The 27,359-nt window shown below is 57.0% G+C and overlaps 12 protein-coding genes across 12 annotated transcripts; 7 read left to right on the top strand and 5 right to left on the bottom strand.

Annotated features, from left to right (window-relative positions):
• Positions 1-379: 379 nt before the first annotated feature.
• BUB3.2 (Mitotic checkpoint protein BUB3.2) lies at positions 380-1,603 on the bottom strand (the record flags this gene model as incomplete). Its single annotated transcript, XM_036636599.1, has 4 exons — positions 380-1,092; positions 1,143-1,225; positions 1,281-1,533; positions 1,594-1,603. 4 exons carry the CDS (start codon positions 1,601-1,603, stop codon positions 380-382), a joined length of 1,059 nt encoding a protein of 352 aa, XP_036497226.1.
• A 547-nt stretch (positions 1,604-2,150) lies between these two features.
• On the top strand, positions 2,151-3,249 carry tif211 (Eukaryotic translation initiation factor 2 subunit alpha; the record flags this gene model as incomplete). Its single annotated transcript, XM_036636598.1, has 3 exons — positions 2,151-2,237; positions 2,342-2,712; positions 2,772-3,249. The coding sequence occupies 3 exons, from the start codon at positions 2,151-2,153 to the stop codon at positions 3,247-3,249; spliced, it is 936 nt and encodes a 311-aa protein (XP_036498193.1).
• A 428-nt stretch (positions 3,250-3,677) lies between these two features.
• Positions 3,678-4,583, bottom strand: lvr-2 (Levodione reductase; the record flags this gene model as incomplete). Its single annotated transcript, XM_036636597.1, has 3 exons — positions 3,678-3,900; positions 3,960-4,239; positions 4,289-4,583. The coding sequence occupies 3 exons, from the start codon at positions 4,581-4,583 to the stop codon at positions 3,678-3,680; spliced, it is 798 nt and encodes a 265-aa protein (XP_036498194.1).
• A 1,485-nt stretch (positions 4,584-6,068) lies between these two features.
• Positions 6,069-7,566, top strand: CGCS363_v004747 (Satratoxin biosynthesis SC1 cluster protein 4; the record flags this gene model as incomplete). The annotated part of the gene is made up of 5 exons (XM_036636596.1): positions 6,069-6,252; positions 6,303-6,359; positions 6,407-6,477; positions 6,536-6,912; positions 6,972-7,566. The coding sequence occupies 5 exons, from the start codon at positions 6,069-6,071 to the stop codon at positions 7,564-7,566; spliced, it is 1,284 nt and encodes a 427-aa protein (XP_036498191.1).
• A 565-nt stretch (positions 7,567-8,131) lies between these two features.
• Positions 8,132-8,733, top strand: CGCS363_v004746 (Mitochondrial inner membrane protease subunit 2; the record flags this gene model as incomplete). Its single annotated transcript, XM_036636595.1, has 2 exons — positions 8,132-8,391; positions 8,454-8,733. The coding sequence occupies 2 exons, from the start codon at positions 8,132-8,134 to the stop codon at positions 8,731-8,733; spliced, it is 540 nt and encodes a 179-aa protein (XP_036498581.1).
• A 615-nt stretch (positions 8,734-9,348) lies between these two features.
• Positions 9,349-10,657, top strand: CGCS363_v004745 (putative mitochondrial carrier; the record flags this gene model as incomplete). The annotated part of the gene is made up of 2 exons (XM_036636594.1): positions 9,349-9,886; positions 9,939-10,657. 2 exons carry the CDS (start codon positions 9,349-9,351, stop codon positions 10,655-10,657), a joined length of 1,257 nt encoding a protein of 418 aa, XP_036498189.1.
• Positions 10,658-11,205: 548 nt separating this feature from the next.
• On the top strand, positions 11,206-12,942 carry ash2 (Set1 complex component ash2; the record flags this gene model as incomplete). The annotated part of the gene is made up of 2 exons (XM_036636593.1): positions 11,206-11,636; positions 11,688-12,942. 2 exons carry the CDS (start codon positions 11,206-11,208, stop codon positions 12,940-12,942), a joined length of 1,686 nt encoding a protein of 561 aa, XP_036498579.1.
• Positions 12,943-13,274: 332 nt separating this feature from the next.
• CGCS363_v004743 (uncharacterized protein) lies at positions 13,275-14,645 on the bottom strand (the record flags this gene model as incomplete). The annotated part of the gene is made up of 2 exons (XM_036636592.1): positions 13,275-13,540; positions 13,592-14,645. The coding sequence occupies 2 exons, from the start codon at positions 14,643-14,645 to the stop codon at positions 13,275-13,277; spliced, it is 1,320 nt and encodes a 439-aa protein (XP_036498187.1).
• A 639-nt stretch (positions 14,646-15,284) lies between these two features.
• On the bottom strand, positions 15,285-16,265 carry CGCS363_v004742 (Non-structural maintenance of chromosomes element 1-like protein; the record flags this gene model as incomplete). Its single annotated transcript, XM_036636591.1, has 1 exon — positions 15,285-16,265. One exon carries the CDS (start codon positions 16,263-16,265, stop codon positions 15,285-15,287), a length of 981 nt encoding a protein of 326 aa, XP_036498576.1.
• A 2,424-nt stretch (positions 16,266-18,689) lies between these two features.
• On the top strand, positions 18,690-20,144 carry CGCS363_v004741 (uncharacterized protein; the record flags this gene model as incomplete). The annotated part of the gene is made up of 5 exons (XM_036636590.1): positions 18,690-18,816; positions 18,869-19,057; positions 19,105-19,326; positions 19,377-19,602; positions 19,661-20,144. The coding sequence occupies 5 exons, from the start codon at positions 18,690-18,692 to the stop codon at positions 20,142-20,144; spliced, it is 1,248 nt and encodes a 415-aa protein (XP_036498573.1).
• Positions 20,145-21,159: 1,015 nt separating this feature from the next.
• Positions 21,160-23,143, top strand: CGCS363_v004740 (uncharacterized protein; the record flags this gene model as incomplete). The annotated part of the gene is made up of 2 exons (XM_036636589.1): positions 21,160-21,397; positions 21,447-23,143. The coding sequence occupies 2 exons, from the start codon at positions 21,160-21,162 to the stop codon at positions 23,141-23,143; spliced, it is 1,935 nt and encodes a 644-aa protein (XP_036498574.1).
• Positions 23,144-25,637: 2,494 nt separating this feature from the next.
• On the bottom strand, positions 25,638-26,793 carry CGCS363_v004739 (uncharacterized protein; the record flags this gene model as incomplete). The annotated part of the gene is made up of 3 exons (XM_036636588.1): positions 25,638-25,890; positions 25,943-26,557; positions 26,636-26,793. The coding sequence occupies 3 exons, from the start codon at positions 26,791-26,793 to the stop codon at positions 25,638-25,640; spliced, it is 1,026 nt and encodes a 341-aa protein (XP_036497317.1).
• Positions 26,794-27,359: the final 566 nt, after the last annotated feature.

The following is a 27,359-nucleotide window of genomic DNA, read 5'->3' as shown; positions in this document are numbered from 1 at the left end:
ATGGAGATGAGTCTGTCACATCTAATCACCAAGGCCAGGCCCTTTGAATTTTTGAGAACGCGAGACAGCAAATAGTATCATGAGAAAGGCGCAATTTGTGGAAGACAGATGGAATATCGGAGAAGAAAAATGATTGCACTACGTCAAAGAGCTAATGGCAGCCAACCTCCAGACAAAGAGCTCGATGCAGATAGATTTGCACAATCATTGCGGCTTCGCGCCTAATACAAGAGGTATCTTCTGATATAATACATACCAGGCTTTTCCGTAACCCTCCCGGTCCGTGAAAACGAACTTGCTTGCATATGGAAACCGCCTCAAACGCCATGCGCCACAGAATCCCTCGAATATCAACAGGTGATTCAAGCATTGAAGTCAATCATTTCGCGCCCTTGGGCTTGGCCTCCGCGTCACCAAGCTCGCGGACGAAAACGCTGGCCTTACCCTCGGCGCTGTAGTCCTCCATGCCTGTCTCGAAGCCGGGACAGACGCCGATGGCGAGATACTTGCCGTCCTTGGAGAACGCAAGCGCAGCAACGCTGTCGGGGAACTTTTGGTACTGCTTCATCCTGCGCTTGGCCTCGGCGTCCCAAAGCGCAACGGTGCCGTCGCCACCACCAGAGGCAAAGGTGCCATACACCGGGTGGAAGATCATGGCGTTGACCGGGTAGACAATGTCGCCCTCGCCCTCGGCGGGCGCAGCTTGGCGATGGCACTTGAAGGCGTACTTGCGCGCCTGCGACTCGGCTGAGTCCTCGAACCACTCAACGGCGACACGCCCCTCGATGCTGCTGGTGGCGTAGCCGGCGTCGTTGGGCATGCAGGAGACGGCGCGGGTCAGGAACTTGAGGGAAGACTCGCGCTGCTGCCAGGGCTTGATCTCGTGGGGTCCGGGCTGCGAAAAAAGGGCGGGCACGGCGCTGATGTCGTAGATGTTAACCAGACGGGCCGTCATGGCGACGACAACCTTGGACGGGCTGACGGCCAGGGCGTGAGGCTTGCCCGGCAAGTGGACAGTAATGTTCGGGTCGGAGGGGGACTTTGCGTTGTGGATTTGCAGGGTCTGGTCCCAGGACGCGGAGATGAGCAGGGCTGCAGGGCGTGTTAGCTGGGCTGTGTGACGGAAAGGGGCTGTGACGTACAGTGCTCCTGGCTGTACGCGACGCATCGCGCGGGCGCGGTATGTTGGGAGACTACGGACTTCTCTCCCGACTCCAGATCGACCCTGTCATGATCCGTCAGCAGGGCGCTCCTCCAGGAACGTTCAATTGCCGTCGTACCGGTAAACACAGTGGTCCAAGCACGCCGTGTAGGCCTCGTTGTCTGTCGCGCCGAAGCATACGTCAAGGACGGGGGCGCGGAACTCGACGGTCGTAATCAGAGTGCCCTGCGCATCTTCGCTGCCGCTGTGTGTGTCGTAGAGGTAGATTTTTTTGTCCCAGCACGAGACGAGTAGCCTGGTAGGTGAGTCGGGCGCATACGCGAGCGCGGAGATGGCATCGCTGGGCGGCTGCGCCAGCTCGAATTGGGATGCTGCCTGGCTGTCAGTCCTTTGAGTCGTCTCGCAGAGTCATATACGCCCTCAGCACTTACCAGGTGCCATGTTGACGTTGTAAATCGGACCAAGCTGCAGCTCTTGACCTCTACGGAGCTAGGATGGGAGCTTCGGTGTGATGTTTACATTGGCAAACTGGTTGGAGGGGCGCTCACGTGTCGATAAGCGAAGAAGCAGCTTATCGGGCGAATCAGCGCCATTTTTGCCGGGGACCACCGCCCGCGGGCCGCACCCCCACCATTGTCGGATTTCTGCGATTTTGTGAACCGCAAAGTAGCAAAATTGTGACTCGATCGCCCAATCACCAACGCAACTCTGCTCACCCAAAGAGGCCAACTTTTTCGACGCCGCCCCGAGCAATCGATCCGTACCCCGCGTCAGCGACTCGAACCCACGACGACAAGGCAGAATATCCCGCCGAGCACAGAGGAAACAAGCTGTCTCCCAGAGCAACTTGTAGGAACGTGTAAAAAGCCCGCGCGCCTCCCATCGCACCCCGCCCCTCCACACCTCTCTCGATACCTTCGACTCCCCCGTCGACCACCACCACCACCAAACACAACGCCCTCGACGACTTCGAGAACCAGCAGTCAAGATGGCGGAACCGAACTACAGCCACTTTCGATACTTCGAAAACAAGTATCCCGAGATCGACGAGTTCGTCATGGTCAACGTCAAGCAGGTTAGTCGCCCCGCTGCCCAACGCACCACCACATCGGACCCGATACAGCCGCCGGCCCCCGTTTGGAGGAGATGATGGAGCAACGCCGTCTGACAGGAGGATAGATTGCCGAGATGGGTGCCTACGTCAAGCTCCTCGAGTACGACAACATTGACGGCATGATTCTGCTTTCCGAACTCTCGAGACGTCGTATCAGAAGTATCCAGAAGCTCATTCGCGTCGGCCGCAACGAGGTCGTTGTTGTCCTCCGTGTCGACAAGGAGAAGGGATACATCGATCTCAGCAAGCGCCGTGTGTCGCCGGAGGATATTATCAAGTGCGAGGAGCGGTACAACAAGGGCAAGATGGTCCACTCCATCATGCGCCACGTTGCCGAGAAGACCCTCACCCCCATCGAGCAGCTTTATGAGACTATCGCATGGCCCCTGAACAAGAAGTACGGTCATGCGATCGACGCCTTCAAGCTGTCCATCACGTAAGTTGGATCCAAAGAGTCCGTTCAGCTGGCACAATCACTGACCAAACCGGGCGCAGCAACACCGAGGTCTGGAACGACGCCACCTTCCCCAGCGAGCCTGTCGCCGAGGAGCTCAAGTCATATATCGCGAAGCGTCTCACCCCTCAACCCACCAAGGTCCGTGCCGACGTCGAGGTCACATGCTTCGGATACGAGGGTATCGACGCCGTCAAGACCGCCCTGCGTGTCGCCGAGTCCCGCAACACCGAGCAGACCCAGGTCAAGGTCAGGCTCGTGTCCCCGCCCCTGTACGTCCTCACCAGCACATGCTTGGACAAGAACCTCGGTATCACTCGCCTCGAGGAGGCCATTGTCGACATCCGGAACAGCATCGAGGCGGCCGGCGGCTCGCTGGTCGTCAAGATGGAGCCCAAGGCCGTCACCGAGAGCGATGACGCCGAGCTGCAGGCCCTTATGGAGAAGAGAGAGCGTGAGAACGCCGAGGTCAGTGGTGACGAGAGTGTCTCGGAGAGCGACGACAACCCGGAGGTTTAGATTTCAACGGTCAAGGCAAACAAAAAAGGGGGCGGCTGGTAGAATGAGCGTACTGGCAGCTGGGAATCCGGAGTGATTCTAATGAGACGACCAAAAAAAAGTACCCATTACTTCACGTGTTCCCCAGGGTGTCATGAGTGCGGAAAAAGTGCTGCCTACGTTGGCGGGCCATTGTTATCGGGCATCGCAAGTCGGCGCGAGGCTGCCCAACATGAAGGCGTTGGGAAGGATCCGGGTCGAGCTGTTGGGTATGATGACGGCATGAGCAACGATGAGGGATTCCCCAAAGATAGCACGCATTATTCCAATAGACCCCGGCGTTGACAATACATCATAGGCGTTTAAACAAAACATCTACATGGGACAATGACAACAAAATGATCTCTATATGCTCGGTCTAGTATGGAATCTAATGCAGAGTTCCTCTTCTACTGCTTGCTGAAGCTTCCCTCGGTCCACCCGCCATCAACGTACCATGTGGCTTTATTGACGAACCTCCCCTCCGGCCCGAGTAGAAATGCGATCGACGCCGCAACCTCCCAGGGTTCGGCCAGACGTCTAGTCAGGCACGGCTGGTCCTCCGCGGTAAGCCAGAATTGCCCGCTAGGGCTGTTGAACGGCTTGTGCATCATGTCCGTGTCGATGCAGCCCCTGAGTGAGTGGTTCAGTGAATTGTCCCGTCTCGAGTGAGTCCAAAAGGGGGCACTTACGGACACAGGGCGTTCACGCGGATGCCTCTATTCGCACCCTCGAATGCGGCCACCTTGGTTATGCCTAGAAGAGCATGCTTGCTGGAGACGTAGGCTGAGACGCCCGCCGAGGCGTAGTTGCTCGTGATGCTGCCGACGTTGACGATGCTGCCGCCGTCCTTCATGTTGCGCATCTCCTCCTTCATGCAAAGGAAGGTGCCAAAGACATTGGTTACGAGGATTTCCTTGAAGTACTCCTTGGGTAGGTCCGTAATGGGAAAGATCTCTCGTTGCTCACGGGCTATTCATGTCAGTTGCTTTCCGACGCTTCGAGAGAAGGGGATACAGACCAGCAACATTTGCCGCCCCGTCCAGCTTGCCAAACTTTTCGACAGTCTCATCGATCCAGACCTTGACCATGTCATGCTCCTGGATGTCGACGACCTTGGTCATGACTCTGCCCTTGACATCGGGAATGTCCTTCTCGATGCCTTCCAGCGCCTTGGCGAGGTTCTCCGCTGTGGTGGCGCACATGGACACCTTGGCGCCGCGGATGAGGAGGTAACGAGCCAGGGCAAGACCCGTGCCGCGGCTGGCGCCCGTCACCGCGATGACCATGTCCTTGAAGGGGTAAGGGTCCGCCATCTTGTGTTCTCTTTGTCTGGAGAGGGAGGGGAAAAGGGGGGCGCCGCGGGAAGAGAGAAATGATATGTGATTAGCGGGGCGCTCGGCAGAACAATGTGATACTCAGCCGAAGAGATCTCGGGGACCTGGCAGCGGCAAGAATCAAGGGTGTAAGGAGAAAGGGGGAATGATCTGGCCTGGGAACGAGGGAGGGAAACGGAAAGAGTGTGAAGACGAGATGGGAATCATTAAATCCTCGAAATGGTACGTGGTCTGGACGATCCCGCCTCCCCGGACGGTTGTCGCGACCCATGAACCACATTCCGATTTCGTGGTGGATGTTTGCAACTCGACCCTGGTCTTTGCTAGCCAAGAGACTCATGATCCTGGGGTCGACGGCATATGCATGGGGGACCCAGATGGAACTGGTGCAAGCACTCTATCGACTGTTCTGTCTACCGGTCTGTCGAAGAAGAGGAGGTTGCGAGACATGAAGCGTTCGCAGAGGACTTGCGAAGCGCGAGAACGCTGGACGCCGCCAATCATAAGCCTGCTGCTCCAGAAGCATTTTCCTAAATAGTCAACGGTGTTACATTGCACCTGTACAGACGGCCGAAGCAACTGGTACTGCTTAATCGACCGCGCCTATGTGCTTGGCTCTCACATCTTCTCAATGTCGTCGCTGAGTCAAGGCCGTCAGGAGAACAGCCGGGCAACGAACCCCGCGCCTTGCTTGCCATTCTCAAATTCAAACCGACCCCGTCTTGTGTTGTCCGATGGTCTATGGGAGAAAAGAAGTGGCCTCTCTCCTCCTGGCGGCGGAGCACAACCCCGGCTCGAGGTGCATGAACCCCCCGGCTCCAACGGCATAAGCCAACGTCTGGACGTCCTCCATCAGCCAACCACACATCCTGCTGGTCTCATCACACCGTACATCGAAGCAAACATGACCACCTAATCGGTGCAACTCCCGTGGTACATCAAAATCTGGCTCGATGTCCGTCGTAGGATAATCTACTAGACGCTCTAGTTGCTTGCTTCCACATATAATCCCCAGAACGCCAGCCAGTGCGAAAACTACACAACACTCGCAAACACTACCGAGATTCAAGATGCGGCAGGCAGGCTATCTCGCCCTCCATCGCAGAGCATGCGAGGTCCCCGATGCGGTGACTCGAAATGGGTGGCTTGCTGATCATTCGGTGGGAGTTCCCGAGTCTCTGGCTTTCGCATTGTTCTCGCAAACAATGGCAAAACCTTTCCATTATACTCTGAACAGTCTAGGAAGAGGGGGCGAACGATTGGCAGATAACGGTCTCGAACGCCTCATCGGAGGACTAGAGAAGCAATCATGGCTTGGCCTCCTATTTTCTTGCCTCGCTTTAAACACTCCGTGATATCCACTGTGGTGTTGATAGTCACGGCCCCCAAATCCTCCAAAGGGAACACAGCCTGCAGCTTGTCCTGACCGTTTTGTATTGCACCACTTGAAGAAAGAATCACGCAATGGATTTGCCATGGACTGCGCCAGTACCGCCGGGCGAGGTGCGGACGGAGGTGAACCCGCCGACCCTGAAGGTGAAGCTGTACTCGTGGGCGTTTGTGACGACGTTCATCGCGGGGACAACGGTTGGGCTGCGAATCTTTACGAGATTCTACGTCACGAGAACGCCGTTGAATACCGATGACTGTAAGCTGTCTCCTCAAAGAAGCTCTGCTGGTGTCTAACCTCACCGGCAGACCTCATTGTCATATCGTTGCTATTCGCCATTTCGACGATTGTCGTGCTCTTCCAGCGTAAGTCTCCGAAGCCCTCAGACGCAGGCCACGCTAACCATCCCCAGAGGTCGAAGTCGGATTAGCACATCACATGTGGGATATCCTCTGGGACGTGTACAACGTCCACAACACTGGGGTAAGCGCAGACTCCGTTGATAGTGTCAGGGTAACCGGTTGCTAACCTTTGAGTGTAGTGGACAATTGCCGCGACAATCGTGTATGCCCTCAGCATCAGCTTCTCCAAGCTGTCCATTCTCTTCTTGTACCTGCGTCTGTCGCCGCAGGTATGGTTCCGACGGGGCGTCTTCTTCCTCATCGGACTGGTCGTCAGCTACTCCATCGTCTACGTCCTCATCAACATCTTTGGCTGCACACCGATCAGAGCCGGCTGGGACCTCAACATTGTGGAAAAGACTTGCGTGGACAAGTTCTCCATCTACCTGTCCCTCAGCATCGCCAACATCGCCATGGACGTCTTGATCCTGCTGCTTCCCATCCCCGTGGTTGTGCCGCTGCAGATGGCCAGGAGACAAAAGTTCTCCATCATCCTCCTCTTTGGAACAGGTGTCTTGTCAGTGCTCCGTCCCCTGAAACGACACTCCCGAGATGTTTGCTGACAAGTCTCAACAGTGTCTGTGGCGTGGCCACCAAGCGGACCGTCCATCTCCCTAAGCTGCTTGCAAGCCCGGACTATACCTGGGAAGCCGTCGAGGCGTTCATCTGGGGCTACCTGGAGCTCAATGCGGGCATGATCTGTGCCTCCGTGCCGGCGCTGAAGCCCTTCTTCATGCGGTACCTCCCGTCCTTCATCACCTCCCGACTCGGCAGCAGCAAGCGCGGGGGATCATCGCTGAACAAGTCCTCCAAGTCGCGCCTCAACACTGTCGTGGCACAGAACATGGAGCGTCGACGACGCCAGGATGAATCGTACGAGCTCAGCTCGACGGACGGCAAGAGGGACGGCGTCGAGGACGACGAGACAAAGCTGTGGTCGGGGTACCAGAAAAATGTCAAGGCTGCCCTTGGTGGCCATGCTCGCGAGACTTCGAGGCAGGTCGACGATAACAGCAACAGCAGCGTGGACACGCTGGGTGAGATGACGGGCCCGCGCAGGGGTGACAGGACCGTTGTTGTGTCGGCTGAGAGCAGTGCGCCAGGTGGGTGCGGTGAGGGATCGAACGGCATCATGGTGCGCCGCGAGACGACTGTGCAGCACGGCGCCTAGGCGTGCTCAGAGCATCGATCTGTTTGGATGTGTTGATAAAAGTTGTTGGCTTCTTTCTCTAGTCGGTGTCATGGAGGCGTGTCCAGGCGGAGATTGTTGGGAAGGGAAGCCGCTCCGTAGGCTCAAGGACATGTAATCATAATATTCTGTCCATCCACTTGCTGTTTGACTTGTGAGTCTGGTGCTGTTATGCTTTGGACCCATCTTAGAGTTGGCAGCTCTTCAGAAGACGGATGCGAGGACTTCCTCCATCTTGTAGCGAAATGAAATATGTGGGTAAAGTCGACGAGCACGACTTCATGCACAGCTGGCCATGGTATGTCTACTTAGTCGCTCAACGCACATTTGTAACAACTTTCAAGTCGAGAGACTGTCGGATGTAGTAAGGATGAAGGATTAATGCAGGAGGAAGACCGCAGAATGATTAAGGTACATGATATGATAAGCGTAGCTGATAAGATAAGATAAGAAGGTGGGATGACATCCAATCGAAAGTTTCGCCAAATAGAATACAACTGGGAAAGCTTCAGCAACCACCTCACCACACGCAGCCACCGTCGCGCCCATGAGCTTCCGATCGCTATGGGCGCGCGCACGAGGGAGCTTCCTCGGTGACACGGCAATCCGCCTGGTCGGCATTGCGACCTGGATCCCCGTCGTCATCTGGTTCAACGACCATGTCGCGACTGTGACAAAGATCAGCGGCGCCTCCATGTACCCGTACTTTAACGAGGACCGCAACAGCACCATCATCCGCGACCTGGTACTGAACTGGAGGTGGCACGCGAACGAGGACCTCAGGAGGGGCATGATTGTCACCTTCAGGTGCGTTGCTTGCGCATTGCCGACGCACTGGGTCATGACAAGCTAACACTGCAGCGCAACAGGAGCCCGTTTCACCCAGAGACCGTCGCCGTGAAGAGAATCATCGCCCTGGAGGGAGACCATGTCAAGACACGGCCACCGCACCCCCAGCCGATGGTCAGGGTGCCGCAGGGCCACATCTGGGTCGAGGGCGACGGCCCTGCGGACCAGACACTGGACAGCAACACTTACGGCCCCATATCCATGGAATTGGTGACGGGAAAGATTGTGTGGTTCTTGTACCCCTTCCGCAAGTTTGGAAGGACGAAGTGGGAGGACTTTAAGATGAAGCCGCGGGAGTGATCTAAGTGTACTGAGAGCAAGGCTTCTCTCAATGTGTATAACAGTAACTGTATCCCTACTTGACTCATCGGAAATGTAATCGAGTTTCCCACACGACCTCTGACGCTGGCACATTGTTCATATGCCGCCGGCGGGTGCTGATCCGCGTCCCCCTCGGAGGTCTCGGCAGCGCCCGACGCCAAAAGGCCGACGCCTATCGGTCTAGCGCCGGCCGCAGCTGAAATGCTTAGGTGACTCGAACTCGCGGTGACGCAGCGGGACAGGTGGACCGCTGCTGCGGCATGTGGCCCGTGCTCATCCAACAAAAATTCCAGAAGCCCGGGAACCCTGCGAAATTTCATTATCATTGATGCGTTGGACCTCGCCGCCGCCAAGTTTTTTGCCCGCGCAATAAACCCACGCGACGACCAGAATCGACGGGGAGGCCTCTCTCCTCGCCCTTGCTCTTATTCCCCCCTCTCAGCCTCGACACGGCGTCGTTGTTCCCTCCCTGGGCACCACCGACTGCCCCCACGAGACCTCGAACAAAAACCGCAGACGTCACCGAGACCGATCTCCCTCGACGACCACTGACCGGAGAGAACCTGGTGCCGACTGCGACAGACGCACCCGCAAATGTCTGTCGCTGACCGCCTCGTCAGCTACTTTGCTCCGGCCGACAACAGCGCGCGAACGATTCAGGGGGAGCTTGCGGTTTCCAACCCGGCGGCGGCGGCTTCAATTGCGGGGGATAGTCATGCCGGACAGACGGGAGGACTCTTGCCGGATATCAAAATCAGCGGACAACCACTCGTTCAGGATATGGGGCAGGGACATGGAGATCTCGAAGAGGAGGGCCGCCCGCCCTACTTCCACGCCATGATTGCCGGAGGTCTCGGGGGCTCGACGGGAGATATGCTCATGCACTCCCTGGACACAGTCAAGACGCGCCAGCAGGGCGATCCGCACATCCCGCCAAAGTACACATCACTGGGGTCGTCATACTACACGATATGGAGGCAAGAGGGCATCAGGAGAGGTCTTTACGGCGGGTGGGTGCCGGCATTGGGCGGATCGTTCCCGGGCACCATGCTATTCTTTGGCACATACGAATGGAGCAAGCGGTTCCTCATCGATCATGGCCTGCAGCACCATCTGGCGTATCTTACAGCAGGTGAGCTTTCGTGCTTGGGGAAGGAGAACCAAAGACTAATTGATCTATCCAGGCTTGCTGGGAGACTTTGCCGGTTCCATCGTTTACGTTCCGTCCGAAGTGTTAAAGACCCGCATGCAGCTGCAGGGACGCTACAACAACCCTTATTTCAAGTCAGGGTACAACTACAAGGGCACGATTGACGCCGCAAGAACCATCGTCCGCCACGAGGGTCCGGCTGCGCTCTTTTACGGCTACCAGGCGACGCTCTACCGCGATCTCCCCTTTTCAGCGCTGCAATTCATGTTTTGGGAGCAGTTTCACGCCTGGGCCCGCCAGTACAAGCAGAGCAGAGACATTGGCGTGCCTCTGGAGCTTTTGACTGGCGGTCTGGCAGGCAGTTTGGCCGGCGTAATGACGTGTCCTCTCGACGTCGTCAAGACACGGCTGCAGACACAAGTGCATCCCGACCTGTTGCCCAAGGAGAACAAACCGGCAGCCAAGGGCGCGGCGCACATCTCTGCGGCCAAGTCCCAGACGCGCAACATCTCAACGTCGTCGCCGTCAACGCACACACCGCGACCCGGCGCGGTGAACCTGCAGACGTCCTCCGTCATCACCGGCCTCAAGGTCATATACCACACGGAAGGCATCAGCGGGTGGTTCAGGGGTGTTGGTCCCCGTGGCGTTTGGACCTTTATCCAAAGCGGCACCATGCTGTTCTTGTACCAGCGTATTCTCAAGCAATTAGAGGTTTGGGACAGCGCTGCAGAGAGGGAAAGCAGCATTTGAAGAGCCGACGGTCGGCCTACTGGTGGAGGTTTGGCGGGGAGTTGGATGAGGGAAACATGTACAAACACTTCCATCTGTACACTTACGGACTTAAACATGGGACGGCGTTTGATGGCATAGTAGAAGGGCGTGGAGTCCCATAGAGCCGATAGAGCAAAGACACTGTCCACTTTATAACGACCACCTGATTATTCCAAGTGGCTTGATGTGAAGGCTGCAAAGAGACAATGAGATGCATGTGAAACCAGCTTATCGTGTAGACAGCTGAAATGCAGCCTGCAGGTACCTGCCCCGCTGGGCCTTAGTGCCCCTGAACCCCTGTCCCTGGCCCGCTAACGCCCCTGTGACGACAGAAGGGAGCTTTACGCGGGGTGTCTTATAGCTTTCTTCCAGCTCCAAAATTTCAAACCTCAAAACGCGCCGCGCGACATCGTCTCATAGCTTCATTCACGCACCTTATCCCCACCACAGCATCACCCCGACTCGAAGCGCGCACTCACTGATATAGTACTTTCGAAACACACCTCTGCACCAAGGCAGCCGTTCCAATGGCCTCCGATGCAGGCACCCCTCCCCCTCCAAGGGAGCCTACTCCAGGCGGCTCCCTGCCCTCTTCGACCGCCGTTCCATTGAAGCGACCTGCTCTCGAAGAAGACTTTACACCCTCGGTTCCCTCTCCTCTCAACCCAGACGTCAGATCTACACCGAAACCACCAGGCGCAGACGAGATGCCGGCGAAGCGCAGCAAGAAGGAGACGCTGAAGAAGCGCGAGTCCAAGGGTGTCAGCGACAGCAACCGTGGCACTCCTGACCCGAAGCATAAGGAGCCGAAGCAGAGTGACTACAGTCCCATGCGCTACAAGCTGGCGCCGCCCAAACCCTCCGATTTTGAGCCTGCGAAGCCCCCAATCTTCATCCACCACCATGACGTTCCTGCCCTCGACGGAAGCCAGGTCCAGTTCTACGAGACTTCAGAGCAGTAGGCCTCCTCCTCGCCTTGCTGCGCCAGGCACGACTAACGGCTCGATAGTGTACATAACAAGAAAAGCTATCACTACACCCACTGCATCGCGGACCCCGAGTTCCCCTCGTCGCTCTACTACCGCGGCACGGAAGCGGAGCCCTTCGGTCCCCATCTGGCGTTCGAGGACAGCGCGACACACCTCTTCTTTGACCAGTCTGGTCGCCATATAACGACCGAGAAGGGCTTCCGCATGACGCGCGCGAATGTGGCGATCCGAGAGGGTCGCTTCTACTGGGAGGTCAAGATCACGAGGGGCATGGTCGACAAGAAGGACGGCGAGGACAAGCCCGAGTCGCATGGCCACGTGCGCATGGGATTCGCGAGACGAGAAGCGTCAGTGGACGCCCCCGTTGGGTTCGATGCCTACAGCTACGGTTTCAGAGACGTTGGCGGCGAGAAGGTGTACATGTCGCGGCCAAAGGCCTTCTTTCCCGAGGGCGAGGGTATCCGAGAGGGAGACGTCATCGGCCTGGAGATTCAGCTGCCCTCGGAACGATTGCAGAGAAAGGTACTGGCCGGTCAATACAACCCGGCCGTGGACACGGGCATCGACGACGATAGCTTGGCCTTCGAGGCTCCGAACATTGTCCGCGACCGCATCCCGATCCGCTTCAAGTCGCACATCTACTTTGAGAAGATCGACTACCACACCACCAAAGAGCTCGAGGACCTCATGAACCCCTCGCCTGTGTCTTCCGGACCCGCCAACTCTGTCGAGGCGCCTCACCCCAACCACCCCGTCCCCGCCCTCCGAACGCTGCCACACTCTCACATCAAGGTGTACAAGAACGGCATCGACATGGGCACGGCCTTCCACGACCTCCTCGCGTTCCTCCCGCCAGCATCGAAGCCGCAGTCTAACATTGGCGCGCGCGATGGCCTGGACAACGGCATGCTTGGTTACTACCCCGCCGTCAGCGTTTTCAGGGGCGGTGCCGCCGAGGTCAACTTTGGCCCCGACTTTTGGTACCCTCCTCCAGGCATCGCGGGTCCGGCCGACGACGTGGACATGGTCAACGGCGGGCAGGATGAGACCAAGAAGTTCGACTATCCGGCCCTGGACGAGATCCGACCGGTGTCGGAGCGGTACACGGAACAAATCGTGGAGGACATCGTCTACGACATCATCGACGAGGTCGACTTTTGGGTCCAAGACGGCTGCAAGATCATTGACCGCTTCGGCCAGGGCGAGAAGGCCGGTCAGACGGGTATCGCGCCCACGGGTCGCGACGAGATCAAGGAATTGGTGCAGGATGATTAGGCATCATCTGTGCGATGGAAGAAGTCTCAGCGATGAGACTCTCGCTTGCTTACGAGATACCCGACTTTGCTTCTTGCGTTGTAATCCACAGTTGTACATTATACTATAAAATGGGCGGGAGGCTTGGGACGGTCCTTTCTACATAATAGCCTCTATTTTCCTAAAGCCCGGGGGGCCCCAATACGAAAAACGAATTCATTCCACAGTCGTTCATAGCCCTCGTGATATCTCAGCTTGCTAACTCATCATGCGTCCGTTCATGCTCTTTGCAAACCAAACGTTGCGGTCGTGAGAAAAGAAAAAATCTAGTCATCATTCATTCATTGGCGGAATCACTTCCGTGTCGCCCTCCTCCGTACAGACTCGGGCGTCGTTCTTCCCGAGTCCCTGCCGCTGCGTCGGCTGCGTTCGCTCCTCTCGCTCCGCGGCCTATCAGACCTAAGAGGCTCCGTTCGGGAGCGGGAGGGACCCGGCAGGGCTGGGTCATCGGGCAGCTCCTCGATACGGCCGCTGCCATCGATAATCTCGGGCGCGTTCTCGCGCTTAATGCGCTCCTCGCGGCCGCGCTTGTGGCAGTACCACAGGACGAAGAGAAGGACTGTGGCGTGTTAGTATCTGGACTGTTCATGAATCAGACTGGTGCACTTACGGAATAGCGCGACCGAGATGATCGCATTAGTGCCGATAAAGGCTGGCCATCTCAGCTTCAGCGCGTTAACGATGGCCTTGAGCATGCCCACCACGGCACCCGGCTTGGTGACCAGGTCCGAGAGGGTGGCCGGCGTGAACATCTTCTTCGCGGCGCCCTTGACGCCCTCCTCCGCGGTGACCTCGGCGGCCTGCATGCCCTGGCTCTTCGCCGCGGCCGCCAGGACCTCCGGGCCCAGACTGGCGGTGAACTTGTCGGGGAGGTTCGTGACGAGCTTCTTCATCCCGTTGGGCAGCTTGTCGAACGACTTCTTGATCGTGCCGTCCTTGTCCTCCACGAGCCTCTTGATGTCGTCGACGGCGGTCGGCACGCCGTTGACCAGGTCCTTGAGGGCGAGAGTGAACTGCCGGACCAGCTCCGAGGACTCTGCCGACAGCGGGATGGCCTTGTTGTTCTTGGCGGAGAGGTTGAGGTCGTCGAGCACGCGCGACAGGTCGTCCTTCTCCCTCGCTTCCTCGTCGGCCGGCACGGCTGTGGGCTTCACCGGCGCGAGCTGCTTGTCCTTGTCGTCGCCCTTGACCTTGGAGAACAGAAACGCGATCTTGCTGGGCTTCTTGCCCTCGACCTTGGGGTCGACCGCCACCGTGGCCGCCTTCTTGGGGGCTGCCGCCTGCTGACTCGGGGCGGTCCGCCGCGATTCGTCCGACTCCCACATGTACTCTGGTGTCTTGGTGCGCGGAGGCAGAGGCGGGCGGAGGCTCTCGTCGTCAGAGTCCGCAGCGTCCGGGTCGGACAGGATGCGTCTGAAAAAGTCTTCATCTCTGCGGTCTAGCACCGGTGCTGGCCCGCCATGGGTGCGGTCGGTGGCGGCGCTACCTGCGGGCGACAGCGAGCGGGAGCTGGTCTGGCGCCGCGACGGCGACGGTCGTGATGCTGGGTGTTGCTGCTGCGGGGTTCCGACGTTGCTGCCACTATCGTGCTCTCCGGCGGCCTCCTTTGCGTCCTTCTCCGTCTTGTACTTTTTGTACTGCTTGTAGCCAAAGTATTCCAGCATCGTGGGCGAGTGTGTGCTGGTATGAGTTGTGGACTGGCAAAGGTGAGGGGTTGAAAGGATGGCGCTCGTAGAAAGCGAGTCGTCGAAAGTTGGCGGTCGGACCGGTGGTTTTATTCGATGGCCAAGCGTCTTTTTTTGTTCTGAATCACATGTGGTGCTAAGTTGTCTGGGCCCTGGTTCTGGTTCTCGGGCGTGTATCATGCCTTGTGAGAGCTCAGGTGTGTTTAGCCACAGGAAGACCATGGTTGGGTGGTAGCCGTTGGGGTAGCTTGCACCGCCACACGTGATGTCACCACAATGCCATCTGATGATCATTCATGCCCATCGATTGGAGCCCTCCAGCGCAACGTCAAACAACCGCATGTAAGCGAGCCCGGCTGTTGGGGCCGCGACTCCACTAAGGGTCTTGCACCGCCACACTTTCATCGGAGGCCCCTCACCGGCGCATGTCGCCTCACCCTGCCGAGAACCGTTCGTCCTTGTAAAAATTGCCAGCGCAAACTCATGCAGCGCCTGGCTCGTCCAATGCATTGATTGACAGCTGTCTTGGAGCTATGGCAGGGCAATAGTTGGCAGTACTAAGCCACCAACACGGGGTATCTATCGTAGAAACTGCTCGTCGCATCCAAAATGTCGTCTTCACTCCGAGTCCTCCTCGCTCTCTCCGCCTGCCCCGTTTTCCTGCATGGACTCGTCTGCCGCATTACTCTTGCGCCCACTGGGACCACTTCTCCGGCGGCCCCTCTGGTAGGCCTCTGTGCTGGTTACGGCCTTCTCGCCGACGAACAGCCCGCCGTCCCAGTCCTTCGAGCATCGTGGACATTTCTGACTGCGTTGTGTGCGCCAGTATGCCCCCTCGCAGGTATCGTGCAGCCGCGCGTTGCAGTCGACATTCGTGCATCTCTGCCCAATGGTGACGACCTCCTTACACGCCTCGCAGAACTTGATGCGCTGCCACTCCTCCGCCGCCGCGTCTGGGTCATTGTATGAGTCGACGAGCATTCCCCTAAGCTCGAGCAGCCCCCGCGGGCTGAGAGTGTAGAAACCGTCTCTGGACTTCTCCAGCCAGCCCTGGTTCACCAGATTCACGAGCATGTCCTCCACCTCGCTGTGTTTCAATCCCTTGTCTGCAGCAGACTGCGTCGCCGCCTCGCCATTCTCGTCATTGTTGTTCTGCCGCGGGGGCCGAGCGAGCTTGATCGCTTGCATGTCAGTGATAGCCATGACTTCCATGCGTTGCGAGTTATAGGTCTCGAACAGGGCGTCCAGCAGTCTCTTAATGAAAGCTATTTGCTCGGCATTGTAGGTCGTCGCCAGCTGTGTCATCGGGTCGGAGGCGGTGTTGACGAGGGCGTATATGCGCTTCTTAGACACTTGGTGGACGGTGCTGCGGATTTCGTAGTCGAAGAAGGACACGGCTTCGGCGGCCGCGCTCACGTACGAGTCAAAGTCGTCTCTAGTGACCTGGTCGGGCGTGACTTCCTCGCCATCTTCGGCCTCGATCGTGAAAATGGCTGCCAGAATGGACTGGGCCTCTTCAAACGTAAGGGTGCCGCGGGCGAGAAACGCCTGGAGAAAGGCTTGGTTGCCGTGGTTGTAGTGTTCTGGGACGATGGGCATGTTGGCGGAATGAGGAACTGGACTGCCGCGCGCCGGCCCTGGTATCGTAAAAAGATGTAGTAGTATGCGAGGCGCGAATCAGATAAAAGACTAATGCGGTAAAGTTGCTGAAGAAGCTATCGCACGTGCGGGAGTGATGTCGTGGGGGAGGGGGAATTTTCGAGGACGCGACTCACACGCGTTTCCTACGGGCAGAAATTAATTGAAAAGAAGCTCTGGCTGGAGCTCGACGGCCCCACCAATCGACCAACACGGTGCACCGCTCGCTGAGGAAGGCGGCGTGGGGCCCCTACCGAGCCACACCACACGGTGGCTGGATCAGCGGGCTCTGAGCCTGAACCTGGAAGGCAGCATCGCCGGAGATTTCTTCTTTGGCTGGTGCGGGCAGGGGCTCTCCGCAGCAATGGGTCGGGATCTCCTCCAGAGTGGAGGTCTAGATCCTTCAGGCTTCCACCCCTGAACCTTCATGATCGGCTGAATTCAACAGTAGAAACCTTGCTGCTTGGAAGTCGCAAGTGCCACATGCCGACGACACGGCACTTTGCTGTGACTGGCGATCATACCCTCCGGTTCAAGCTGGCCGAAAGACACCGGCCTGGCGGTTATTGGGGGTCCCAAAGCCAAGGAACAAGAAGTTGGCTAGCACTATTACTACTGCCGTAGCCAAGGCAGACACAGAACGGCGCTCGTGGACGACGACGCGAATCGATCGCCGCCTCCAACTCAATCAGCACGTGGTGGTCCGACCGTTGCTCAGCTTCCAGCTGCCGTGCCGGCGGCTTCGATTCATCAATGGAAGCCTCAGCCTTCAGCAACCTTCCATCTGGCAGACTGTCAATGTCACCACCGCATGTGCCGCCGACCTTCATCTCAACAATCTGCGCCACCGCCGACCCAAACCTGCTCATTAGTCTGCGCTAGCGATAACCAACTTGCCAGATTTGGGCCCAGGTCCCGAAGCCATTGCTGTTGCTCGGGCTCCTTCGGGCATCGTTCACTGGCACTTGTTTTCTGACTCAGGAGGCCAGCTTCAACACAAAACCGCTAGCCTCATCTTCCCCCCGGGCTTTCCCTGTCTTTTGGGCGAGCTCCAAGCACCAAGCAGTCGGTACACGGCGTGGTCCCTTTGGAAATGAGCTTGGGTGATATGATTGACGTGATAATGGATCAAAGGACTGGGAAACTCTCCCTTCAGCCGCAACCTATTTTCTCGCTTGACAGACAGGATGCCACCGTCGCCGCTGACCCGACGACCAGCACTCGACGACAATAGAAGCTTGATTTGCCATTGCCATCCGTGATGGGGAGGATCCCGTCTGCAACCCGCCGCCCCATCGGTCCGGTCAGCTCTGCCGGGTTGAGGCTGGTCCGGGAAGCCCTCCGCGGTGTCCACGCACCCACATGTCTACAGTCATCAGCGAATCTGCGCCTGCAAAGCCAACCTCCACTCGCCATACATGTTTCGAGCCATCGATGCCTCAAACCCAACCGAGGGGTCTGGTTGGTCGCAACCTTGCTGCGGATAGTTCGGTCGAACTCGTACGTTGCCATGCCGCCTATACTCGCCATGGCCTAGTTCCACTGTCATCAGCCTATCCGGTCTTCTCTCTAATGACAGTTGCGACGACGCTTGCGCATTGCTGCTCCTCCTCGGCCCAACCCACGCAGCTAGTCGACGGCTTCATATTAGACGGATTGTGGCGTCCAACGTTTTCATCTCGGGTCGGCGTGTGAGACTCTGCGGTCGGCAGATGCCCGCCAGAACCGCACTTGGAACCGGCTAGAATACGTCAATGTCATTTTGTCTCGCCATGACACATTCGATGCCAGCCTCCGAAGCTATTCGCCCTTGGTGCAATATTGCTGCGATGATCATCTTCTCACACTATCGTGTTTCAACTCTCATTACCCACCGGCATCATGGTAAAACTCTTCATTGCCATCCCGAGCGCGCGCCCCGCCGGCTTCTTTGAAGGATCCCCAGCCAAGACATTTTTGGACCATCGAGGGCAAGCTTGGGGGGCGCGGGCTTCGTGAGGGAGGGCTCGTAATACGGCCCAAACCCCCCTTGTCCTGCTCCGGAGTATCCATCTCATCATTCTGCCCGCTTGTGTGTGTGCATGTGTGTCCTGATCGCACTTTATGCAGTTGCGAACGCCGGACATGGGTGATCACCCTTCCATGTTCCTGAAATCTTGGTAGCAGATTCTCAAAAGTCGTGCCCGGGGGAGTCTATCCATGCGCAGATCGCAGGGGGGGCGATCGCTGCGATCTAAGGCTGCATGATAAACATGGCCTTGCCGTTGCTTGCTCCCCAGTTCTTAATTTCTTCTTTCTTCTCCTCCCCCGTCACCTTGTTCCCTGCCGCGGTCTACGACTCCGTATTCATGTCTGGCCTATTTGGCCAGCTTCCAAGGGGGTGACATGGCCATTCAGCTGCCTCAAGAGGAGTTGGGCACAGCTATAGGAGTTCTCGTCTACTCCTTGTTCTGCCTCGCATGCAGTTGTACCATGGGATGGCTGACCTATGCCCATCGTGAGGCTATCAGCTGTAGGTTATCCCTTTGTCGTGGCCAGCAGGCAGCTGACTGTCATCAATGCAGATGTCGCACTTGTGTCATACTTCACGGGTCTCTCCACAGCCGCCTCCGTGGCCCAACAGCTTCACACGATTGTGTACTGGAGGGATATCAAGAATGCGCAGTTTCGACACTCTATCGCCAACGTTGGCAACCCTGAACTCGCCATCGCCGGACAGTCGACCGGTCTTGACCTCGTACTCTTCTACATTCGTAAGTCGTCCCTAGAGCACGAACTGCGCACGCCTGACACTCTTCAGAGTTTTACAGCTACAATGTCGAGGCGGCCTTGACCTTCTTCTGGTCCATCGCGCTCACGCAATCCATCTTCCAACTTGAGCCGGTCAAGTCTACACGAAAGCGAGCCAACTATATCGCCAAAGGCACCGCCGTTCTGCTGCCCGCCTTGCTAATGGGCATTCTCCGACTTGAGGCGGTTCAAAAGCAAGCTGTGCCTTTTCTCTTTCTGGCGGATGGAGTCAGTAAGTGACATCTGCAGCCATCGGATAGCTTCGTCTGACAACATGTCTAGTGGGCTTTTGTCTCAGCGGGAGTGGTGTTCTTCTCATCGTCATCTTGGTCAAGTACATCCACACGCGCCGCAACCTCTTATCATGGAACGTCCGCTATGGCCAACGTTCGGCCAGCACCAAGAGTAGCGACACTCTAGTGGTCGACACTAGTAACGGGAAACGCCGCCAGAGTATATACGACAGATGGCTCGTCGTTCGATTCAGCATCGCCTTTGTGGCATTAGCGTGAGAATAAACTCCTGATCCATCGCCTAGTTCCCCGACGACTGACTAGTCCTTTTAGCATTTTCCAGGTGGTCACGATCATGTTCCAAGTATCATCTGCCCGCCAAAACAACCGTGACTCGTTGAGCGACAGCCCGGACCTCAGCACGGAGCGCCTCCATCTGGACCTCATACTTTTCCTGCCCGGCGTCTCGGCGAGTCTCCTCACATTTGTCGTCTTTGGGACCACCAAAACATTCCGCGATTACCTGGTCAATAAGCTCGTACCGAAAAAGCTGCGCAGGCTGAGCAAGCAGGCGTCTCCGAGGAGAGCCCGACGGTCGATGGCGTACTCCCAGAGGAGCGGCACACGCCCGCCACGGCTGTCTCTCGACACGTATGTTGGGAACGATCTGGATGTGTACACGCCCACGCGCGACGGGGCTGGAATTCAGCTGAGAGAGTTGAATGCGGATGGCTCAAGCAAGCCGGGCGAAGACGAGTTTCCCTTGGTGCCTGAGCCGATTAAGCCTAGCAATGTTTATTTGTATCCAAAGCAGTAGTTATGATTCATGACCAAAATGATACCACCCGAGCCGAGGCTCTGTTTCGATTTGTATATCGAGGCTTTGTGTGCATTTTATAGCTGAGATTAAAGTGATGAAGTGAATCGCGAAACGATGGATCCGAAGATGTCGTCGGTCGCTCCATTGCGACGGTAATGAGCCGCTGTACAGCTTCGGGATGAATGTGCAAGAGGGAACTTATTGGCAATGATCCAGTCTTAGCTCCCTCGTCGTCGCAATTTCCAATGTCGAGACTCCTCAAAATACAGTCTGAGAAGACGATAGTACAGGAAAGAGATGAGGGTGTGGCGATGAAGTCGTTCACTTGAAATCGAATACGACGCATTTCTGATCTCACTCCATTGCTGTGATCCTGTGACATGGTTGTAGAGCCTACCTACCTACCTGGGTCAGAACCCAAGTTGAGTCAGACTTGCACTTCGGACAACTGTTGGTGTTTCGCTGTCGTCCAGCGAAGGCGACGCCTAGTTGACATGAGCACTGCTGACTAAGACAATTAGCGCCGTGCACGTCCACCGTCAAGCTCCATCAACATTCAACCTCTTTCAACCTCACCTGAGGCTCCATTGCGACGGCAAACAAACCCGACAGAGCAGGTTGTTCTATCACCTAACTCATAATTATTCACTGCGAGCGACTTCACACGACGCGACGAGCCGCCCTGGCCATCTAGAGCACTGCGGCAGGACGACGGCAGCGATTGGCCAACGTGCCCCGACTGAAGTAAACCCACCACGCGGCCAGATCCACTCACTTCCAGCTTGCGACTGAGGCGCATCACATACACAGCACCTCTGGTGCAGAATGTGCTAGCACATGAGAGACGCGCTTTTCATTTGATCTTCCTTTCTTCTTCTGGAGTCTGAGCCCTTTGTCTTTTGCATCCATATCATAGGAGAATTTCCGACGCGTCTCCTGGGTCGCCGCTACCCGAGGCGGTCGCTCAGCCTAAACAGCATCCAGCACCTTCACCTCTCTCTCACGCCTCACCATGACGGGGCCCACGTCTTCCGATGAGTTCGCGGTGGTAAACATCTGCCGGAGCGATGGCCAGGACAGTGGTCCCGGTTACTGGCCAGCCCCGGCTGATGCTGCGAAGAAGAAGGCGCCTTTGGACAAGGTACCACGGGCGAAGCCTCACATGATTCGGCTAGCCGAAGACGACCCAAGGTTCCAGGAGTGGCGTATCAAGCTGGGAATCTTGCTGAAGCAGGAGCTGAACCCAACAGGTGAGTTCAGAGCCACTCGAAATCACTCATGCGTCTAACCCTCTCACAGAAGGCCCGTCATGGCTCCTCAACTTCCCGCGGGGATACTGGTTATACGAAAAGTCTAAGCACCTTTGGGTATCAGGCTATCCCGTCAAATCCAAGCTCTTCAAGAGCCCTCAAGAGTTCGGTCTCCACCTGCTGTGGCTCCTCTCCAACTCTACGGACCGGATGGACTGCCGGTGCATTCACTGCAACGTCCGAGAGATGCCTGCCCTCGAAGAGCTGACCGTGACGGAGATCCCACGTCCGGTACCCGGGCCGACGAATGCGCAGCCCCCGTCCAAGATGCGCAAGATTACGCCGCAGATGCCGCTCAGTCGCACTGCTTCACCAGCGCCAGCAGCGGCAACCCCACCAAACCCGAAGAAGGAAACGCCCGTACCGGTTCCGACGCCCGCGCTGAAGAAGGAGACCCCCGTGCCGGTGCCGTCGATACCGCCTCGTGCCGTGCCCGTCCCGGCTCCGGCTCCGGCTCCAGCCCCCGTCCAGACACCGGTCCAGCCGCCACAGGTCCCAGTACAGGTCCCGGCACAGGCGCAGCCACAGCCACCACCGCAGCCACCGGCGCAACCCCCGGCCCAAGCCCTTCAACCTCGAGTCCAGACGCCGGCACAACAACCCCAGCAGTCTATAGCCCAGGCACCCTACCAGCAGCAGACGCAGTTCCCTCCCTACCCTCAGCAGCCGCACAACCCGGGCGCTCTGTTCCGCGTCGGAGAGATGGTTTGGCACCAAATGTCCAACGGCTGGCGCCTTGGCGTCGTGGCAGCTACGGGCATCATCAACCCCAAGAACAGCAAACCCGAGGCGCTCCAGATCCTTCCTATATCCCATTATCTCTTCGGTCAGCTTCCGGTGCAGCTCATCGAGGCGTCAGCCCGACCCTTTCTTGCCTTCTCCGTACCAAGTGTGGGCATACCAGAGCTGCAGGGCAAGGCGTACGACGACGTGCCGTGGCAGCAATTCCTTGGCAGTCTGAACCCCGAAGACACCCACCGCCGCGAGGTGATACTGTTAGATTCGTCCAAGATGGCAGCTCAGAAGATTGGCTCGTCTTACTCCTTGTTTACCCGCCTTTCGACAACCGAAGACGGCAAAAAGACGGACTACCAGGGCATTTTCCTTGGCGCGGAACGCGTCGAGCTCGGCGACGTCCTGCGTATTCGTATCACTACCGATCAGCCGGGGGTTCCGGAGGCAGCTACAAACCTGTCGGACGCTCTGCTTGGCCTTCGAGAGATTTGCACCGCGGTGGATATGCCTGGCGCGGTGTTTTTCAAGGGTGATATCTATCAGCCCATCACAGGCGATAACAAGCCTGTGGGCGGCATGCCCGTGACTGAGGACAAGCTACCGCGCCCCTTGCGCGAAGAGAGCGCCTTCCGAAACAAGTTTGCGCCGGCGGAGCGCTGGCGGTGCGTGCTTCTCCGGCACAACGCCGTCCTCCGCGAGGGCGAGCTCAAGGGCCGCTTCTATCCAACCCATAAGCTTCTTCCTCTGCTCGACGGCCAGCAAAAGGTCGGCGCCGAGGTGCAGCAAGGCATCGTCAGGGACGCGCAGCAGCGGCTCAACCAGCGCATCGACGGATTCAAGACTGGTTACATTGGGCGCAAGAGCACGCGCGCCGAGACGATTGGTCCCGCGTTGCCGCCCGGCAGTGCCATCCGCTTTGGCAACGAGGTACGAGAAGAGACAGAGGCCTAGAGAGCCTTTTCTCTACGTCCCGGGAGACCAGTGGTGGTGCCTCGCCATCATGGATATTATTACCCTTGAGATTGTCGCCAGAACTTGTCTCTGAGACAGACCATGGGCGCCGTGTGGCCACCGAGAACATTACTAGAACATACTCTTGGCCGTGGTATAAACGTTGATTGGGAGGCCGGCCATTGAAGAGGGCTGAAGAGCATTTCCTGTAGAATAGATCCAGGACCAATCATTGGAGGAGGGGCGTTGATGGAGGAAGTTTTGTAGACTAGAAAGATCACACAGCATAGCTCTCGGGGAAGCCGACGGGAGCACATATCACATCCATAGCAATCTGTTTTAAGAAGTCATGATGGCACCTCTGTTGCTTTGACCAATTCCATTGCGAACCCATCTACCGAGACATTGCCATCGACATCACAACCACACGTTACGAGGACATCAAACCAGCTCCTTCCAGTTGTGGAATTCACATGCAGGCTCGATATAGGGCCCCCGTAGATTTTCTACCCAAAAAGAAATTCACAACTCACCAATCACCGCGTCAAGTCCCGCCGCGCCACAGCCTCACCTGTCTCTCTTTCTCACACACACCAAGTCATCTCGCATGATCCAATGGCAGAGCAAAGTCCTACAATCACCCAGACCAGACTCCCGGGACCCCTCCGTCAGCACGCTACTTGGACGAAGAATATAGGCCAATTCTGCGCTTTTCATTCGTCGGTACCTGATGGCGCGTTGGAAAGAAAAAAAAAAAAGACAAGTCTTAGCCACCATCCATCAACACACCATCCAATACTCTCAGCCCCCCGTTTTTCTAGAAGGCCAAGAAGGCCGACCACACACACACACACACACACACACATACGGGCGGTTTTGTCCGTGGCGTTCCCCCCGTTCCCGCCGCCCGTCAGATTAGGAAACCAATTCACCAACCAACAGAGCAAACACACATTACGACCAGGGGCTCCGTCTCCGTCAGCACCAAAAGCCGCGGGAACCCAGGAAAATGGACCGCGCAGATCTCGTTTCCCCCCAACGAGATCTCATCCTGCAAACCCGTGGCAAAGTGTTCCAACTCACCGCCAATTTTTTTTCCTTCGTTTGATTGTCATGGGCATTACGCACGCACGCCCCTTTACGCTACCCAGGTAGGCGACCCGCGCCACACACTCACACACACACGCGCATATACCCTGCGATACGAACGCACCACACATACACACACCCCTTAATTCACACGGCCAAAATTAATCCTCTGCTTAAACCCGTCGCCCGGGCTCGTGGCTCGCTCTCACCTCTCACTCTGTACGTGCGTGCGTGCGTGCTGTCATGGGCAGATTTCCCGGGATTGCGGTTCCCCTCTGATTAGCCCCCCCTCCCTAGTTGCCGGAGACCTCGGTCAGACTTCTTGTGTGTGCGTTGCGCGCATGAACTTTGCTTTTTCGCCCTCTTGTTCGGTTTCTGGAAATATGACCTGACAGGCTACGTTACACGGTTACACGAGTCGACGTAACATCGCTGGTTGACGACTCGTCGTAAAGTCAGATGATAACGGTCTGCTAGTATGGTTAGGATAACGGCCGATGGCACATCACGGACACCGTCTGACGAAAACATCATGACACAGAAGAAACACAGCTTGTCCAAGGCGATTCTGATTTGCAAAATCCTAAACCGTTGGATACAATGATTTGTAATGGGTGATTCGTGAGAGATGGGAAGAATGTGATGAGAAAGAGAAGAATAATCCGCTTTCCGCACGGCTAGTCTGCCACCCTTGATTTTGGACCCGCGTTGTCGGTTCTGTTTGTCTGCCCATTACCGCTCTTTTCTTTCTCGCTGCAAATGCAACTCCCCTCTTCGATACAGCGCCTATCAACTCCCTTTTTGCTTTTCTCTCCGTGTCTCTCTTCGCTTCAACCGCCGTGTGTCTCCGGTTCGTCCCGTCTTCCGCGATTATGGCCTGATCCACCCCCTCCTCCCAGTTCAGGTGCGTCAGGGTACGTCTCCTATCCTTTCTTTTTCTGTTTCTTTTCAGTGTGGTGGGCAAGGTGTATGCAGCAAGTTGGAGGTTGTCATTAGTCGGCAGAAAACGGTGCCTTTTGTGTGGTCGAGGCAATGCTGGGTTCGTGGTCGCGTAGTGTGTGTGATGTGCTTCAAGGCTTCATGTTCTTCGTTATCCCTCTGGTTTCGTTGGCCGATGCAGAGAGACCGTTGTGGCGGAATGAGAAGGTTTGTGATGATGCAGATGATGGATGGTCGTGTGGTTTCGTAGTGTTGCAATATGAAAGGAACGATGAATGCTGGTTCGACGGAAAGAATCGGATGAAAACGTGCGCCCGAGGGATTTTGAAGATGAATAGGAAATGTCGCGTACTCGCTCCCGCCCCCTGCACCAAAACAGCTTCGACATCATTCACCCCGCCATGCCCGGACGCCTTCAAGTCGAATTCATAAAAGTCGGACGGTGTAAACACAGTGGAGTGTCGCATTACTTGAGTTTTAGAGCCTCGATCTTGGCTTGTATGCTCTTGAGGATTTCCGGGTCTGGTTCTGGCTCGACCTTGCGAGGCTTCAGGCGAGGACAGTTGGCGTCTTTCTTGTGTCCACACTTCTTGCACTCGGTGCCGTCCTCCGCCCCGCCGGGGTATATCGTCTTGCACTTGTAGCACTCGTGATGCGGCACAGCATTCGGCCCAAACTCGTCGCCAGGGTATCCGAACGGATACTTGTCCTTCTTGGGACTGTTGATGCGGTTAGCAGTCAGCGTCGACATGTCACGGGGGTTCAACGTACGGGTCTCTGGGACAGTCGGTGCAGCGGTTGTGGCTGCACTTGGAGCATGTCTTGCTGCCGGCGGTAAAGAGCGTCTGGCACTCGTGGCAGGTTCTGCGAACCCTCTGTCTGGGCTTCTTGTAAATGAGATCCTGTCCTCCAGTCTTGCTGGGGCGCTTGAGGACGATGTCCTTGGCATCCTTCGGATCGTACGAGTAGTCGGGGATGATGGGAGCGTTCTCCTTCTGGGCCTTGAGGATTGCGGCGCGCTTCTCCCGGCTCGCGATGCGCTCGGCCTCGGTCCGCTTGGGCGGGTAGCGGACGCACTTGGTGCAACGGACGTGCTGGCAGGTAGGGCACTCTTTGGCGGCGGCGAAGGTAGCGTTGCACTTGTGGCACGTTCGGTGAACACGCATGCGGATGGGCTTCTCGACGCGGAGAGCGGTGCCCTCGGTGGAGATCCACTCGCTCTGCTTAATCTCGAGGCCGAATCTCTCGCCCAACTTTCTGGCGCGCTCCTCAAACAGCTCGGCTCTGGGCACCTTGACGACGCCCTCGAGGTCCTCGTACTTGCTCTTGGTCGGCTCCTTGGCGGTCTCCTTGGGGGCGGCAGCAGGGGCGGCGGCGGGGGCAGGACTGTGATCATGTTAGACTCGTCATACAGGCCATTGCGATATCGCAAGAGTTGGTTGATAGGAAGTAATTGGCGCTTACGCAGTGCTGGACTGTCCGGCAGGCTGTCCAGAGGTGGAAATGGTCGACTGGCGCTTGGAGGAGGATCCCTTGAAGACGGTCTTGGCTCTAGCGAGCATCTTTCCCAGGCCCTTCTTTTCCTTCGGGACCGAAGGCCCGGCCTGCGCTGGCGAACTCATGATTGCTGTTGCTGTTGTTGTAGTGACGAAGCGTTGGTTTGCAAAACGTGGGATCCCGGGTCAATTGTGGATTTCCTGGGGTGAGTTGAAGATCTGCAGTGCACTAAAACCACAATCGAGCAGGGCTGGGATTGGTGTTTTGGCGATGCGGTTGACGGAGGAGCAATTGTGTCTCGCGGCAACGTCTTTAAGAAGCGTTGGTGGTGGCGGTCGAGAGGCGAAAAAGTGCAAAAGGTGTGTGGTTTGAGGGTGGTGGTTCGCGCTGTCGGGATTGATCAGCGGACTGGAGGCGAGAGCTGGATGTCGATCGTCGGTTGTTGCGAAGCGAGGCAGCACGGCGCAGCGGGCGACGTCGAATTGCGGCGGGTGCGGCGATGTTGACGGGCGAGAAAGGTTGAGTCCTCCACGATAGTTGTGTCTATCTCCTTCCCATTGCCTGGCGGTGAGGAAGAAGAAGAGGTCGAAATCGCGAACGACTACTTTTTTTTAGTTGTTCGGGATGAGTCGGCCGGGAAGAGGGTGTGGTGTAAGAAGGGGGGAGGATGAGGAAGAAGAGGACGGACGGG

The sequence above is a fragment of the Colletotrichum siamense genome (assembly GCF_013390195.1).
Source record: "Colletotrichum siamense strain Cg363 chromosome Unknown KSG_Cg363_contig03, whole genome shotgun sequence".
Classification (NCBI taxonomy): Eukaryota; Fungi; Ascomycota; class Sordariomycetes; order Glomerellales; family Glomerellaceae; genus Colletotrichum; species Colletotrichum siamense.
Note: the sequence above shows the minus strand (reverse complement) of the source record. Positions and strands in the feature narration are given on the sequence as shown.